At 44.5% G+C, this 17602-nt stretch overlaps 1 protein-coding gene across 4 annotated transcripts in view; it reads left to right on the forward strand.

Annotated features, from left to right (window-relative positions):
- The first annotated feature begins 370 nt into the window (after nucleotides 1-370).
- Nucleotides 371-17602, forward strand: part of LOC102453261 (solute carrier family 23 member 1-like) — a 34840-nt gene continuing 17608 nt past the window's right edge. The window contains exons 1-6 of one of the 4 annotated variants that reach the window (XM_089780556.1): nucleotides 371-508; nucleotides 2350-2429; nucleotides 5303-5455; nucleotides 7546-7703; nucleotides 14497-14665; nucleotides 15813-15994. In XM_089780556.1, the coding sequence (XP_089636682.1) occupies nucleotides 2376-2429; nucleotides 5303-5455; nucleotides 7546-7703; nucleotides 14497-14665; nucleotides 15813-15994 (716 nt within the window). In that variant the 5' untranslated portion in view covers nucleotides 371-508; nucleotides 2350-2375. Of the gene's footprint in view, nucleotides 509-1982; nucleotides 2430-5302; nucleotides 5456-7545; nucleotides 7704-14496; nucleotides 14666-15812; nucleotides 15995-17602 lie in introns of those variants that run through there. The other 3 variants (XM_075934407.2, XM_075934395.2, XM_075934397.2) reach the window with 3 other exon arrangements.

The following is a 17602-nucleotide window of genomic DNA, read 5'->3' on the forward strand; positions in this document are numbered from 1 at the left end:
AAGACAACTGCTGTATCCATTCTGAATTGTGGGGGACATTTACTTCAACAATATGGAATTATCCGGGGTGCAATTTGACCAGGATATCATTTGGGGTCTTTAATGAGGAGGAGTGATCAGGAACAGCTCCATTTTAAATCTGCTCTGACTGAAAATGTAACTAATGGTAAAAGTTTAAAAATGTCTTCTCCCGCTCCCGTTCCTGTAATTTGCGTAATAATCGTATATGGAGAGTTAAGTGTTGTTCTATTATCAAAGAAAATATTAGCAAGGTTATATTAGCAAAGGGATTAAAAAAGAACTTTGGCAGATCAGAGTTCAAATGTCAGTTGGAGAAGTTATTGTGACAAGACTTTGATTTCTTCAGTTCAGATAGCCAACTGTCTGCTGGAGTGATGCCAAGAAGACCAAAGATTTTTGACAAGGGCCTTCTCATAATAATGTTAAGGAGACTTAATACTTGCTGGAGGAGTAAAGTCTTGTGTTGGACTGAAAAAAATACAGAGAGGTAAGAAACATTGAATCACAGCAAAGGGTTGCTTCTTTGAATGGAAAGAGGTTAATATTAGGGAGTCAACACAGAAGAATAATGAGGGCACCTTCTGAGGGCGTGAGAACATATGAAAGAGCACATAGGGAGGGGTGAATGCATTTTAGAAAAGGAAAATATGAATCAGAGTCTCATAACTTACCAATGATACAACCTCACGGGTATTATTTTATTAAGCACTATTATTGTGCCTGATGTTGCATGAAAAAAGAAGTAGGCAACATATTTCAGAGCACTGGATAGATAGGAGATGATCCATTCTCAAAACCAGTGTCATTTCCATGGCCTCCCCGCCCCCACACCTCCATATGTGTACTCCTCTCTTAGGATGGCTTAGCATTGCTTGGCTTCACAGAGGATGTGTTTTTGAGGGATTTGAATGATGGTGGCACCTCTCAGGATCTTGGACTTGGTGCACAAGGAAATGGAGCTGACCTGGGGTGTCAGGTCCAGTTTTGGTGGTCTCAGACGATAGATGCTCTAACTGCAAACTGAAAAGTTTTAGAAAATGGCAGCACATATGGTTAGAGGTATGAGGAGAGTCTTGTTTGATAAGAGTGAAAAGACGAAAACCGACTCTTTCACAAGTGTCCCCTGAGGTCAGGTGCCTCAAGGTGCAGAGGCCGGGGTTTTCAAAGGTTCTGAGAAGCCAGAGCTCTGTCTGAAGTCAGTAGAGAGTGTGGTTACTCAGCAGCTTTGGAATTCAGACCAAAGGTGTCTCAGGTGGGCACCCAAAATCAATGGCTAACGTTGAAAATGTTGCTCTAGGATTATTTAACCTAGGTAGGAAACAAGTTAGAGGAGACATGATTGAAAATGTATGATTATGAAGGGTTTAGAGTCAACGTCAGATAAAACCTCATTTTTAAACACAATTTCATAATATAAAAGCAAAGAGACATTCCAAACCAGTGACCAGTATATTTAGGTGGAGTTCTGCTTCTTACAGAGGACAGTCAATCTATGTAGTTACAGCCTTTAAAAATCTGTATTTAACTCACTGGCTTCCTAAGGGGCTGAGAGAATTTATGAACAAACATATGTATCAGCTTCACTTATAAAGAAGAAGATAAAAAATCTCATCCTTCAAGGCATCCACTATGTCAGTGGTCAGGCGTCCACATCCATGTAAAAAGATACACTATTGATCAAGGGCATTATGAGTTTTTTTCATCTTCCTCTGATGTCTCAGGTTTTGGTTGTGGTCTCAGATTCGGTAGAGCTATGTTCTACATTCTCTTCATGTTGCAAGAAGATTCACATACAGCATGACTGAGCTGTTGCTGAGCTGAAAAATACAATAATGCGTTCCACCTTGTTCATCGTGCAGAATAAGAGAAGCCGGTTGCAAACTATATTTATTAAAAAGCAATAAAAGCTTTTTTAGATTACCCAACCACGGGAGAAGATGCAAATCTAAGATGAATTAACAATTGTGCCAACAAGGAAATGTTTTGCCTGACTCTGATCCTTTACCTAACAAGGAACAATTTTCTGTCATCATTTACTGATGCAATATGTTCAGGGAAGAGTAGTCTCTCCGCATGGGCCAAGCACTTAATTTCTAATCAACAGGAGATAGTGAATGATTTATACAGGGCAAATAAAAGAAAATTAATGATTTATACAGGGCAAGTAAAAGAAAATTACTGTATGTCTTATATGAATAGTTGGGACTGAGTCTGAGCTCCTAGAATTCAGTTTCCTCTGCTACTGAATGGTTGTTTGTTTGGGATTTTATTTATTGGAGCATGAAGAGATTTTCGAAGATTCCCTTCCTCTATTCTTTCCTTTTAAAGTGAGACACTGAAGAAACTTGGAAGCAATGACACACTCAGCAGTCAAAGGGGTCAATGGGCTGGAGAACCCCAGTTTCATGGTGAGTTTATTGTTTTAAGAAAAGTATAGCTTGCATCAGAGGTGAAAGTAAGTGGGTGCTCTCTGGTACACAGCTCCGGTAAGAGCTGGCTGAGCAGAAGCAAAAGCCAGCAGGGAGCTATTGAAAGAGGTGGCAGGGACCTGGGTTGCAATAGGACAGTACCCGTAAGAAATTTTAAGTTACTTGCACTGCTGTACAATTTATATGAGTTCTGAGCAGGAAAGCTAAGAGAAACAAGAGAGGAAAGGGGAAAGAGAAGCTGCAGCAGCATCAGAGAGAAGGGGTTTGTTTGAAAGAGTGAATGAAAGGAAGAGGGAAGCGAAAAAGAGGCAGAGTGAAGGGTCTTTCCAGAGTACTTTGTAAAGATGAGGCTGACATGACCAGGTGTCTTCTGCAGTAAATCCTACTTCTTGTACAACAGCACTTTGCAGGCTGTTTTGCGTCTCCTGAGTCCCTTTCTTGTATTCTATAAATAAGAGAGAAAAGAGGAGAGGAGCTGAACTGACCCTGATTTTACTATAGTTTACTTAGCTGTTTTGGAAGGGATTAAACCTGCCGCTTGTTGCTGTGTCCCTGGGTTGGGGGCTTTATGGGATGACAAGGGCAGGGAAAATGAAAAATGTCAAAGGATTTGTTTTTTCTTTATTTTTTAAATGAGTCTATTTTAAGAAGGGTAATTTCGTGGAGAAGTCAATAGAGAGAATTTGAGGTGAACTAAGACAGTGCCCTGTGGATTTACAGTACAGTAGCAAATTCACGAGCAAATTATATGTGGTGGTCCTAGCAAGTGTGTAACTGTGCTGGAAATCCACAGAAGGAAGGATAGGGGAACGATGGTCTTGTGGATAAAGCACAGGACTGGGCAGATGGGACTAAGGAGATGGGGAGTTTTGTTCTTTCCTTCAGGATACAAGTAACTTTCATTACAATCAAGAAGAGTTGCTCAGACCCTGTGGGAGGACTGAGAATTAGTCTGTGCTCTGCTCTGCCACAGATTGGTTTGTTCAACCATGGGCAACTCAGTTACTGCTCTGTGCCTCAGTTTCTCCATCTGTTAAGTAGGAAAAATAAAACTTCACCCCCTCCCAGGCAGGCACTTTGAGATCCTCGGGAGGAGGATTGGTTTGCTCAACCGAGCTGAACAGTGTTAAACCATGGGCAGCTCAGTTACTGCTCTGTGCCTCAGGCTATGTCTACACAGCAGGGGATTTTTTTTTTGGAAAAAGATATGCAATTTGAGTACCTTTTTCAGAAGAGGCTTTTCCAACATTTGGCCCATCTACACAGGGCCAAATGTGGGAAAAATCTCCTCTTTCAGAAGATCCCTTATTCTTCATAAAATGAGGAATATAGGGATGCCGAAAGAACGTTCCCACTTTTTCAGAAACTGTTCTGAAAAAGTGGATGCATTCCCTGGACGTGGCAGAGTTTTTCCGAGATACCTGGTATCCTGGAAAAACTCTGCATTCTAGACATAGCCTCAGTTTCCCCATCTGTTAAATAGGGAAAAGAAAACTTTGCTCCCTCTTACATAAGGTGCTTTGAAATCCTCATGTGGAAGGTGCTGTAGAAATGCAAAGGGTTATTTTCATTATTAAAATGCTCCCAGCCCCAGCTCAATTTAAGCTTTTAACTTCCCTAAAGTCTGATTCCTCCCTTACCCGGATCGTCTGCGTTCTTTCTGTTTCAAGCAGTTCTGTTTTTATTCTATCAAGAAGATTTGTGTTCAGAATAATGATGGTGGCTCAGAGTGTATGCTGAGAACCAGGCAATCACAGGGGTCGACCTGACAGTTGGAACTCCCAGGATAGAGGCTAGTATTGCAATGATACATGCACTGTACTAGTTACTTTGCTATTACTAGGGCTCTACCAAATTCATGGTCCATTTTGGTCCCATTTTACAGTCATAGGATTTAAAAATTTGTAAAATTTCATGATTTCAGCTATTTAAATCTGAAATCTCATGATGTTGTAACTAGGGTCTTGACCCAAAAAGGAGTTATGGGTGGGTTTCAAGGTTATTGGAAGAGGGCTTGCAGTACTGATACCCATACTTCTGCACTGCTGCTAGAAGTGGTGCTGCCTTCAGAGCGGGGCAGCTGGAGAGCAGCAGCTGCTGGCTGGGAGCCCAGCTGTGAAGAAAATGTCTCTAGCAGCAGCAACAAAGAGGTAAGAATGGCGTAGTATGGCATTGCTGCCCTTTCCTCTGCACTGCTGCCTGCAGAGCAGGGCCCTCAGTCAGTAGCTGTTGTTCTCCAACCACCCAGTTTGAAGGCAGCAGTGCAGAAATAAGGGTGGCATGGCATGGTATTGCCACCCTTATTTCTGCATTGCTGCTGGTGGATTGCTGCCTTCAGAACTGGGTGCCCAGCCAACAGCGTGTCTCTCTGGCCACCCAGCTCTGTGGGCAGCACAGAAGTAAGGGTGGCAATACCATGACCTGCCCTTAAATAACCTTGTAAGCCCTCAGGACCCCCCAGTTTGAGAAATGCTGCTCTCCCTGATGAAAATCTGCACAGTGTAGGGTAAAAGCACACAGTGCAGCCTGGGAAGAAGGGGAAGGACAAAAAGAAGAAAAGCGGGGTAACTCAGAGGACTGCATCTCCCAAAATGAGGAAGGTTTCATTGGATCCTCTCTCTTTCTCTCACACACACACACTCACGGTTTTCACATTGTTTTTAAATGCACCTCTTCTCCACCACCCCCACCAGCCCTGTCGAGTTAGTGTGAATTAAATTACTCTCCTTCCTACACATTGACAAGAACCTGAGAGATGTGCACAGATCCCACTGAAGTCAATGAGAGTTGCAGGTGATGAACCTCTCTGAATGAGGCTCTGCTTGAGGAATGTTCTGTCCTGGTCCCTACAGGTTGAAGATGGAGACCCATACAGAGCCTTGTCTGAACTCGATGCTAAGGGCCCAGAAGAGAAGAAGAAAGACGAGGGCAAGAGCTACAGCACACTGGTGTACTCAGTCACGGACATTCCACCATGGTACCTCTGCATCCTGCTAGGGATTCAGGTGAGACTAGCAAGACCATGGTGGAAGCGAATGGGTGGAGGTTCATTCGGATGTTCATAGCCCCACTTAAGAAATGAAATGTGAATTGGGCAATAGCTCATGTTTAATGGCCATGCCTGAAATCTTCTGATTGGCTGTTGGTGAGGTCAATTCATCCCTGTTAAGGCAGACACCAGACCCACCGACAGAGGGGAGTAAAAGGGGCAATTGTCCAGAGGTCTAGATGATTTACAAGGCTCTGGGGGGACCCTGGCTGCCACCTACAGTGTACTAGGGCTAAGGCAGGCTTCCTATCCACCATCCACACCACTCACAGAAGTGGCTGCCCATGCGGGCTGTCTCGTGCACTGCCCCCACCCAGAGCACCAATTCCACAGCTCCCATTGGTCAGGAACTGTGACCAATGAGAGCTGCAGGAGTGGAGTCTGTGGACAGCAGTGCACGGAAACCCCCTGACTTCCACATATAGGAGCTGCTGCCAGAAGGGTGTGCTGCTTGTTTTCAAGAGCCGCTCAAGGTGAGCCCTGCTCCCCTCAACCCCTCCTGCACTCGAGCCTTCTGCCCCACCCCTGAGCCCACACCCTGCACCCAAACTCCCACCCAGAGCCAGCCCTACCCAGCTGTCAGGCGGGCTGCATCTGCACGAGTGCAACTTGTACGTGCATGGGGGCCCACTGCCTGTTCTGCCCTGGGGCCCAGAATTGCTGTTGGTGGGCCTGGCAGACATAGTCCCAGTTGCAGTGAGTTCATGCTCTATGTACAAATAGTAATAGACAGCCCATTGAATAACACCTGTGTTACAGAGTGATGGAAAATATCTCAAGGTTCCAGGGTCTCTCTGACTACACGTCAATAAAAGCAAAGCAGAAATAGCATGGAAAAGAGACTGTACAGCCCATCAGTTTATATGACTGTGTGAGAAAAATAAACCTAATGTGGTTGACACAGTGCAAGCTACTAGAGTACAGTATCTACATGGTAATATGCTTACCAATGATTAAGCTAAAGTAGTGATGACTTTGGCCGCTGATAGATAGTTTGTAGTTTGTTAATTTCTCAATGTGATCTTATCAGTTTAGTTTATACTCAGACTTAGGGCTCTATAAAAACAAGGTTGTATGGGACCAAGGATCACTGGAAATATTTCCATTTTTTTAAAATTAAAAAGATTCTAATGAAAGCAACAGTTAGTTTGGGAGAATGTAAACATTTCCTGAAGTGTTAGCATCCCAAACGTTGCAGCACCATTCTAGTGCATAGGAAGCAGACAGTGATGTTGACAAGGAACAAAAGCTATGTTCACTAGTCTATTTTTTTGTCCAACCTGGGTGAACTGCACAATCAGAATTAATAGTGAAAAGACAATAGGATTCTAAAGATTTGTTTAGTGTTGATGACTAATTGAAGATCTTACACACATCTGTATGCTGGGTTTATTTAAAAACAGGTCCCTAATTTTTCTTTGCATCTTATGTAGCTATTTATACTTATGCAGAGTATAAAACCAGGGGGAATGAGCGGATCATTCTAATTTGATAGATGTTTTGCACCCATTTTGCTGATTTCCCCAATATGGATTTCTGGCATAAGGAAGCATGAGAAATGTCCTTAGGGATATTGTAAGTTGGGAAGATTGAGGGTTCCTTAGAGCGATGTGGAGTGTCTTGAAAAGTACATTTGACATAAACCCAACCTGGTACTTCCCTCCAGTAACCTGTCCTCCTTTCCTGTAGAGAGCCCCCCAAATAACTTTCTCCCAATCCTGGAAATGTGCTAGTTCCCATTGGACAGCCCCTTGGGAAGTAGGTACTGTTGTTTCTACAGAATGCCAAGTGGTGGTATGGTGTACAAAATAAGTAAGGTTGGGACAGGTTGTTAAAGCTCTGACAGGCCCAAATCCAAGAACAACGCACACCAGAAAATAAAACTTGTAAGAGAAAATTAAGATTGTCAAGGGTTAGTGTTATTAGCATCATTTGGGCCCTGAGCTACAAATGGCTTTTCACGGACCCACAATGGTAGAATCGTTATACTGGACAGGCCAGGTACTGAGCCCTTTTTCACACCTCTCTTTTCTCTGTGGTTCTTAGCACTACCTCACAGCTCTGGGCGGGCTTGTAGCCATCCCTCTGATCCTCTCCAAAGAGCTTTGCCTGCAGCACGACCCCCTGACCCAGGGTCACCTGATCAGCACCATCTTCTTTGTCTCGGGAATTTGTACACTCCTTCAAGTCTTTTTTGGAGTCAGGTAGGCAAAATGCTTGCAATATAACCTATCCAAAAGCGGTAAAAGTGATGTGGAGACTGTAATTACAAGAGGGCAGTTGCAGTCAGGGGTGGCCCGTCCATATAGGTGAACTAGGCGGTCGTCTTGGGCGCCAAGTTAAATGGGGCGCCAAATGGTGGCACAATATCATTGAGGGGTTTGGAGGTGGGGGTGCCGATTGCATGGTTCACCTAGGGTGCCAGTTGCTGACAGCTAGTCTAGGGCCGCCCCTGGTTGCAGTTAGTTAATTGTGACGTATATTAATGAACAAGAGTGATTTGCTAGTCATGGCTTTTAGGGTGCCTTCCTGAGCATGTAGAACTGTAAGGACATACTTTTGCCACAGACCAAAGGGGCAACAATTCATAAAATGGTGTCTCGAGTGGCAGGTGGAAAGATAAACCCTGCTACTATGCTTTCTGCTCTGAGTTGTGGAATGATACCTGGGAATATTTACTTTCATTCAGGAGCAGCTCTAGGATTAAATCATTAAGAGAAAAACATTCTATGCACCCAGGAAAGAAAGAAAAAAAAAAGAACTGCCTGTGATTATGTGATACACCTGCAAAAAGCTTTGTCAGAAGACCAGGGGCAGTGGAGTAGAGCAGAGGGATGGTATGATATGCCCTTTGCCAAATCCAAGCGTCTTGCTCCATCTAAAAGCCCCGACAGCTTCCTCTTAAGCTAATGCTGGGCAGGTTGGAAGGGGAGGATGGAAATCATGCCACAATTACAGCAGCTGGCCAAGGGGATGAATGAGGCCTGAAGAAGTGGGAGGGGGAGAATTTTCACTCAAATTACCGTTGTGGGCCAAACTGTAAACTGACATAAGTCAGTGTAGTTTCACTGACTAGGAAGTGCACCAGTTTCCACCAGCTGAGGAACTGTCCTTCTGTCTGGCTTATCAGCAATTGACATTGCTGCACACATTTAGGTGATGGTGTAGACAAGATAAAACCATTGTCAACATTGCCTCAAGAAGACTTGCCCCAACTAGTTGCTAAAATGGCGCTGGGTGCTGTGTTATCCCATCTATTTTCAGTGCTGGGTTAGCAGCACTCATTGTTAGCAGTAAATTTTCCTAGGGTAGACACGGTCAATGGGCTGGTTAATGGCCACCACTTGTGTGACTACTTCAGTGTCACAGCTTGGAAAATATCCCTTCAGAGGCACTTTGAGGAGCAGCAGGAGTTTCACCAAAGGAAAGGGTTAGTGCAGCCTTAGGTATGTTTTCACTGCGGGGTTATCTCAAGTGACTAGCACCCAAATCTGAGCCTCGTTTGGGTCTGCGCAGCCACACCATAAATCTAAATCCAAGTTACAGTGACCCACATTCTCAACAGGAGGTAGGCACCCAAATCCTATGGGAGTTCCCAGTGAATTGTGGCAGAACTTGTCTGTGGTGTTGGGCAAACATGGAGATTCTGGAGAATTGTGGGAAGGAGCTGGAAGATTAGCTGCAGTTGGGTAATTTAGCCTGCATCCTCACTGCAAAATGGGCAGGCAACTCACCCAGCTGAAAACCTTGTTTGTATTTTAGCCGATAGCCACAGAAAGGGTGGTTAGCCCGGGCCAAAAGTGCCACTAAACTCGGATGAGAGGGTTTTGTGTGTCGGTGGCAAAGGGTAGAGGCACACTGAACCTTGAAGGGCAGTGAGTCTGAGCAGTTTCTGAGGCATAAGAAGACAGGGACAGTGCATCACCCCGTCTCACAGGGGAGTATGGGAAAACACCAGGTATCAGGAAATGACAATGTTTGTCTTACACTGTAGCATAAAAAAAAAAAGCAGTCATGTAGCACTTTAAAGACTAACAAGATGGTTTATTAGATGATGAACTGTCATGGGGCAGACCCACTTCTTCAGATCATATTCTGAAAAGCATTGAAGCATCAAAGTGAAACTCCAAGAGGCACAGAGATCCCCTTTGTTCAGTTTCAGGCAAGGCTCCCTGATCTACTTAAGCGGATTTGTTTAGCTGCTTTTCAACAGCACAAAGGCCCTTTTGATTCCAAGAGAAATCTGTTAATCGGTCTTCATGTACCAAGTGGCCACTTCCTCGTTTGTTTAATCTGAAAGATAAACACTTTGGTGGAAGTTTTGATGTGCTCCCAGCATTGTTGTAGTGGCTGCCGGTGCAGCTGAAGGGCAAAGATATCAGGAGCTGATAGGAGAGGGGAGAATGAGAGCTCAGTGCTCTTTAGCTGTGGCTCTTCTTTTGCCAGGAAGGAGTCGGAGATCAGCCACAGGTCCCCATCCCCATCAGAAAACACTGTCACAGAAAAGGGTGGAGGGATAGCTCAGTGGTTTGAGTATGGGCCTGCTAAACCCAGGGTTGTGAGTTCAATCCTTGTGGAGGCCATTTGGGGCAAAAATTCATCAGGGATGGTGCTTAGTCCTGCTGTGAAGGCAGGGGACTGGGACTCAATGACCTTTCAAGGTCCCTTCCAGTTCTAAGAGATAGGCAATCTCCATTATATTTTTTGTGGCTTTTAAGGGGAAGAGAAAATCACCCATAGTTCACATGAGTGTGGCTAAATCTACACTGGCACTTTTACAGCCCTGTAACTTTCTGGCTCGGAGCTGCTGCTGCTGTGCTTTGAACTTTTAAGTGTAGACAAAGCCTGAGAAAAAATGTATTTAGCTGTGGTATAATCCCTTGTGCTTTAGGGCATATAGTGATCACAAAAAGGCACAGGTTTGGAAGACAACATGCCTTGTGGGTGAACTGGTTCTTCCATTACTGCCTACTACAGAGTTTTCTACTGCTTCGTCAGACGTATCAAGCACTGGTCCTTGTCAGAGAGAGGGTACCAGACTAGCTGGAGATACCTGGCTAGTAGTGGCTGTCTGCAAAAACAGCCCCTCTGTTAGCGAGTGTCCGGGAACCGATCCTGCTGGAGACTGTTCAGTGGGTTCTGGTTACTCACGGAGGCAGGTGGGTTATTATTATCCCTCCTGGATATAAAGGTGGTAGAATCACCTGTGTGGGGCAACCCTCTTCCCTGGAGATGTTGCCATTCATTTACCCAGAAGTTAGCTGGTGGAGTGTTAGTGGCTCCGATCTGGTGGTGGTGGTGGTGGTGCTCAAAAGTTTTTAGACAGCCTGACAGGGAGGGTGCAGAGTCGGGGATGCCAGTCATCCTTGCTGGCAGGGGCTGCGTGGGACACAGAAGGCCGTGTGGAGCCTGAGATGGCAGAGACCCTATAGAACTGATTCTCAACCTGATAACCATTGTGGGCTGCATATGCAGCTCTCTGTGTTATATGGCCCACATAAATACAGGCACTGCCTGTATGGCCCTCAAGATGCCTCATAAGCCTCAGCTGTGCACTGACTGCGCCACAAGCAGCCCCTGTGTTGAGAACCAGTGCCCTGTAGCAATGGCTTCAGCCCAGGTTCAAAGGATGAACTGTGGGACAGACCAAGGAACAGTCAGGAAGAAAACGAAAGGGCCTTGCGGGAGTTGGAAAGGGTGCTTCCCTTCCTGTGGCGTGGGTGCTTGCGGAGAGCATGGTGTGCACTTTCAGGTCTTTGATGGACTGTAACTTGTGGGGAGATGTGGATTTACCAGGACAATCACCCAGACTCCACAGGGAGGCCCACAGCTCAGCCTTCATTCGTTCTCTGCATGTAAAGAACATACCAAATCAATATACCCACACCTTGACCCTTCCAGAAGCCTGACAATGAAGAAACACATGGTCTCATCAAAGGTGTCAGGCCTTGATCTTAGGAGGTTCATAGTACCACAGGATTCCCAGTCCTATTCTTCTCCAATAATTCCTCTATGAGCAAAGGATTGTAGGGGCCATGCAGGTTGAGAGTGGCCTGTCCATTACTGTGGCTTGTTGAGACCATGTATTCTAGGAATATTCCTGGGATGCAGAACATAAGCCAGGAAGGGCATCCACAGATGGGTTTCCATGAGATCAGGTTGAATGGATGGGCTAAGGAGGCTGTAGAGAAAACACTCATCCTTCCCCTTCAGTTTCCCAGCTGGATCCACTGCTGTTAGCTCTCTTCCAACTAGCAAAATTGGAGTTTGCTCACAAATAAATGATCTGTCACCTTTGTACAAGATATATAAAATTACTCATGGAAGAGACAAGATCAAAGGCAGAGACCCTGCCTATCCCTGTTATATCTAGCCTAGCTTGGATGCTCTATAATTAATGAAAAACAAGTTGTAACAATTCTTCTCTGTAAACTTCAGACAATTGTCTTGCAAGCGACATGGCAAGAACTCAGTGAATTATCATGTATAGCCTCAGCAGTAGTTTGTTCTCAGCCCTCTTAAACTAGGGCTAGCTATGAAAATAGCTTTAATACCATGCAATCACCCACACCAAGGAGCAACAAATCTAGTATTTATTCCACAGAGCTGTCATTGGGCCTTCTTTAAACAAATACCAAACCACTCCCTGGAAAACCCTCTGAGGTCTGAAATCAATTCAGTACGGTAACAATAAATGACTGCTTGGATGGCTTACTTTAAACAAAAGCTAGCTGGTGATTTTCTGCTAGCGATGTTTGGAAAAAAACCCTCAATAAACCTAATTGCACGGTGTGCAAGTAACCACAGAGGCAGAAATACATGATTTATATGAGAAGGAGGCAGTTCTATATATTTATATAGCATATTTAATCTCAAAACGATTTCTGGGCTATTGGTATGCTTATAACATCCCTCATAGAGGCTGAGATTTTCAGAGAAGACTAGAGGAATGACACATGATTTCTACTGAAATTAACTAGTGCCAGTTGCCAAAGGGTCTTCCCCTCCCGCTTCAGGGTACAAATAATTTCCATTGACTTTTGTGTGATCATATGCAAATACCACAATACTGTTCCACTTCTAACTACTGATAAGCTTTGTGGTCCAGACATATACAGAGAAGGAGAATGGTCCAGTTTCCAGTCTAGGACTCCGAGATCCAAGATGATCTGTTTGTTTTTTTCTGTGTCTCCGTTCCCCTTGCAACGATAGCACTTCCCTACCTCGTGGGGGTGTTGTGAAGATGAATACAGTAGTGGGGGCCACATGAGAACCTTAAAGGGACAGTAGTATGGGAGTTACAGAGAAGAAGATTTGCAGGGCTGAAGAATTAATTAGATGCTAGGTGGCAGTGAAGACTTTGTAGTGAGTTCTTGGGTGAAGCAGTGGTATCTTCCACTAGGAAACCCAATATTGCCAGCTCCACACACTCAACAATCATGTCAGTCCTGCCAAAATCATAAGGTTTTTTTTTTAATAAAAGTACGAAATTAAGGTTCATTTACTTACCCTCTGGCTTTCAGAGCCTTTATGGTTCACTTGCTGCACATTTCCATGATCTTCTCTGCAACTCGGAGGGTCAGAAACTTAATGAAAGCTGTATTTCAGGCAGTCTTTTGATCCGAGAGAGGGGGCTTTTAAGAACAAACCTAGCTATTACAAGAATTGCAATACAATGGTGGAAGTTGCAACACTGGAAACCTTTTCAAAGAATTGTGGACTTGGGGAAGTCTGCACTTTGAAGATGTGGCGAACACCGTTCAGAGGGGATGACTCCATTGGGGCAATTGTCCCGGCATTCCTTCAGTTTGGTGGCAGAATTTTAACCAGGAAGCTTTAGCCTACCCCCTTGGGTTTATCACTGCTTCACTGTGAGTTACTTCTACCATGTTTGGGGCGAATCGGGCCTCTTATTTAATTTTCTGACTTTGTCTCTTTCCCCTCTCTTTTGCTGTTCCCTCTCTCTCACTTAGGCTTTGTCTACACGGCAGGGTTTTTGCGCAGGAAGCTTTTCGCAGAAGAGATCTTCCGCAAAATCTTCTTGTGCAAAAACGCATTCAGACCTCAAAAGTGCATCGCAAAAGCGATGTGCTTTTGTGCAAGAGCGCGTCCACACTGCACGGCCATCAGAGCACCCGTGCTTTTTCGGATAGGCTCTTCTTGCGCAAGAAACCCCTGTGGAGCATCTACACATGCCTTTTTGTGCAAGAGCTGTAGCCCAAAAAGGAGTTATTCCTCGTGGGGAATAACTCTACCAGCAAAAGCTCTCTGTCCTGTCGATTTACTGTATTTTTTGTGTGTGCAAAAATGTGCTTGAGGTGTGGACGCTCCACCGTTTTTTGTGCAAAAATGGCTGGTTTTGCGCAAAAACCTTGTAGTGTAGACATAGACTTAGCCACAAACTTCTGACTTTTACTCTTCCTTTGCATTGGTTTCTTCCTTCTTCTCTTGTTCTTTTACAATCTTGTAGCACAAAGCCCTGACCCAAAAGACACATGCTTTAAGATGACTATTTTACCTCACTGCCACAAATAGGGATGAGGGACTCCAAGTTTGAATGCAGAAGTAGCATTTCCCAATGAGTGGGGCACTACAATGGTGTCAAAATACATACCTGCTCTTGGATATTGTTGGTGCCTGGGTTCACAGAATCATCAGTGTGTGGAAAAGGAACTTACTAGAGGCAAACATGAGAAATCCCAAATCCCTCTTTTGAAATGAAATGTTAGTATAACTGTGTGGCTTAAAGACACTTTTTTGTTGTTATGTCTCTGCTGAGGCCTCCAGGTTTCCACTGACACTCTACATGCTGAGGTGCTACTGATCCACTCTGTTCACCCGAGTCAATTGCTCTGAAATAGCCTTTGTGTAGCTCACTGCAGAATGTCAATACTACTAACCACAATCTTCCTCCTGCCCTATCCTGACATGGGGCTGGGAGTGGGGGACTCCCAGAGTTCAACTAACTTAACATTCTACTCTCTGGCTTGTTTCCAGGTTGCCCATTCTCCAAGGAGGGACTTTTGCATTCCTGACTCCTTCCCTTGCCATGCTCTCCCTCCCTAACTGGAAATGCCCTGCGTGGACACAGAATGCCAGTCAGGTGAATGCCACTTCTCCAGAGTTCATTGAGGTCTGGCAGTCAAGGATACGAGAGGTAAATCTGGTGAGCTCCTGCTAGAAGAGTAGCTATAAACACATGAGGAGTGTTATACGCATTGGCCGTGACACATTAGAGAGGGAACATCAGGAACGAGGAGAGAGCTCTGTTTTCTGGCAAGTATGAGGCTTCATTCTAATGTGCACTGCTGCAGACTTCCATGGTTTATAGACTTTGTCCATAAATGTATCCTGAAGGCTGAGGAAATGCCGTAATAGTATTTTATTTCCTGGGAAAACATATTCCATGTCACAACTCTTTCTGTGGTAACAGGTGACCATCCCAGAGCCATCAATGCTTGGGACCTCCCCCCAGTGGAGTTCCAAGATAGCTGTGCTCCTCCCCTGATGTGGCTTTGTTGCACACCATCCCTCCGTAAAAGGGGTTCTTCAGCATAGAAAAGACTATACAGCCTAGAACTGAATTATGCTTTCTGTGTAATCTCACTTATTTCCCTTTTTTTAAAGAACACTAATCTGTACTCAAAGTCTTTAATAAAGGATGGGGTGATGCCAGGTTGACTTGATTATGTTTAGAGCTCTTGGTCTTCTCACAGACCAGGTCTCCTTGGGCAGCTGGCAATTAGGGACATAGAAGGTAACCAACGAGGAATTATATAGGAAGATACAGCCAAAAGAGAACCTACTGCAGAAGGTTATACAATGGAAGTTACAGCTATTCAGGCATATCTGCAGAATTAATGATGAGCGAAAAGTTAAGACCCTGGTATTTGGCACAATGGATGGTCCAAATAGGAGAGGCAGACCCCCCAGAGAATGGGTAGATGATATAGTAGATTGGTGCGGAACTAGTCTACAAAAACGAAGCCACTCCACACTTTGGACAGGGAAAGACGGAATGAAATAGTGAGGGAGGCATTGGACAGCAACGGGCGTTGAGCCCATGGTTGTGGGTGATGATGAATCATCGGAGGTAAGCCAGGGTGGCAAGTTAATGGGCCTTCATTCCTGTGGGAGCATTGCCATCATATAAAGCTGAAGCCACCTCACATTGAAATCAATGGGAAGACTCCCCCTGACTTCAGTGGGAGTTGAATCAGGCCTGTAAAGTGTTTTTGATCCCATCCAATTAAAACGGACTGATTCAGAATGAAACCCTTTAAGTCTCTGCTCTCTTTCCCTCTATTTGTCAGCTGCAGGGAGCCATCATGGTTGCTTCTTGTTTCCAAATCTTTGTTGGATTCTCTGGCCTGATTGGACTTATGATGCGATTCATCGGTCCTTTGACTATTGCTCCCACCATAACCTTGGTTGCACTTCCTCTCTTCAACTCTGCAGGAGATGAGGCTGGCTCACACTGGGGCATATCAGCCATGTAAGTAACACTTTACCATCGCAACTTTGGCCCTGGGCAGATTAATGGGATAAATACTCAAAATCTCGTAACTTAGATCAAGTATTACAAGTTGGTGGGGAAAATGACCTCTGGATTCTAAATGCCCTGTTAGTTCAGTGCGGACAGGGTTCTGTGTGTTGCACAAGACCCAAATGGTAACACAAATCCCACCCCAAATGAAGTCTCTGGCTGCTGTGCTATAGAATGCCAAATGCTTTGAAAAATCAGATCCAAGGTATCTCAAATTGGGAGCCCAGACTTAGTAATTTTTTTTTAATTTGATCTCTCTGGGCCTTATTTCTCTGGCCATTCAATGGGGATAACAATTCTTCATCCCACCTGGAGTGTGGTGAAAATAAACCCATTTGTATCTGTGAAACACTTAGGTATTATAGCGATGAGCACCACGGAAATGTCTTTCTGCATTCGGGCTTGAATAACGTTCAGAAAAGAAAGACTAGAGTTACACTTTTGACCAATGAGAAGATGGCAAAAAATTGAAGAGCTGCTGGTTAAATGAACTTCATCCTATACAATGAATGAGGCAAGGTCATGTGGGGAAAAATATTATATGATCATAAGAGCATGCATACCAAGTTAGATCAATGGTCCATCTAGCCCAATATATTGTCTTACCACAGTTACTGGTGTCAGAGGCTTCAGAGGGAATGAACAGAACAGGGCAATTATAGAGTGAGCCTACATCCACTCCCAGCTTTTGTTAGTCAGAGGTTTAATGAGAGCAGACATTGAGGTTGCATCCATCTTAGCTAATAGCCATGGTTGGACCTGTCCTCCAGGAACTTATCTAATTCTTTTTTTAACCCAGCTGTACTTTTGGCCTTCACAACATCCCTGGCAACGAGTTCCACAGTCTGACCGCGTTGTGTGAACTACAAGTTGAACCTCTCTAATCCTGACCGGTGCTGAACCAGAGAATTTGACAAACCACGGGAGATCAATATTGTCTAGCAGCATTACCAACACTTTCACTGCTCACTGGGCTCTGAGAAGACATTCAGGGGTAAATTAGAGCTAAATAACAGCCCAGAACACTGAGAGCCAGGACTGGCGGCTGTAAACATACTGGCTGTGTCTAGACTGGCCAGTTTTTCCGGAAAATCAGCTGCTTTTCTGGAAAAACTTGCCAGCTGTCTACACTGGCCGCTTGAATTTCCGCAAAAGCACTGACTTCCTACTGTAAGAAATCAGTGCTTTTTGCGGAAATACTATTCTGCTTCCGTTCGGGCAAAAGTCCCTTTTCCGGAAAAACATGCCAGTCTAGACGTAGCCACTTTGTGGGACCATGAAAAACTTGGCCACACCCATGATAAGTGGACATCTGGCTAACTAAAATCTTGCCAGACCAAGGATGGTGCCAGACTAGAGAGGTTCAACTCGTACTTCCTTCTGATGATTAATTTCAAAAGTTGAACCATGGTTTTTGTGTTATATGAAGGAATAAATAACACTTCCATATTCACTTTCTTAAGACCATTCATAATTTTAATAGATCTCTACCACGTTCCCCCCTTTAGTTCTCTCTTTTTTAGGATGAGAAGCTTCTGCCTTTCTAATCTTGCCTTA

This window comes from Pelodiscus sinensis, chromosome 1 (genome assembly GCF_052426305.1).
Source record: "Pelodiscus sinensis isolate ZL-2025 chromosome 1, ASM5242630v1, whole genome shotgun sequence".
Lineage (NCBI taxonomy): Eukaryota > Metazoa > Chordata > Testudines > Trionychidae > Pelodiscus > Pelodiscus sinensis.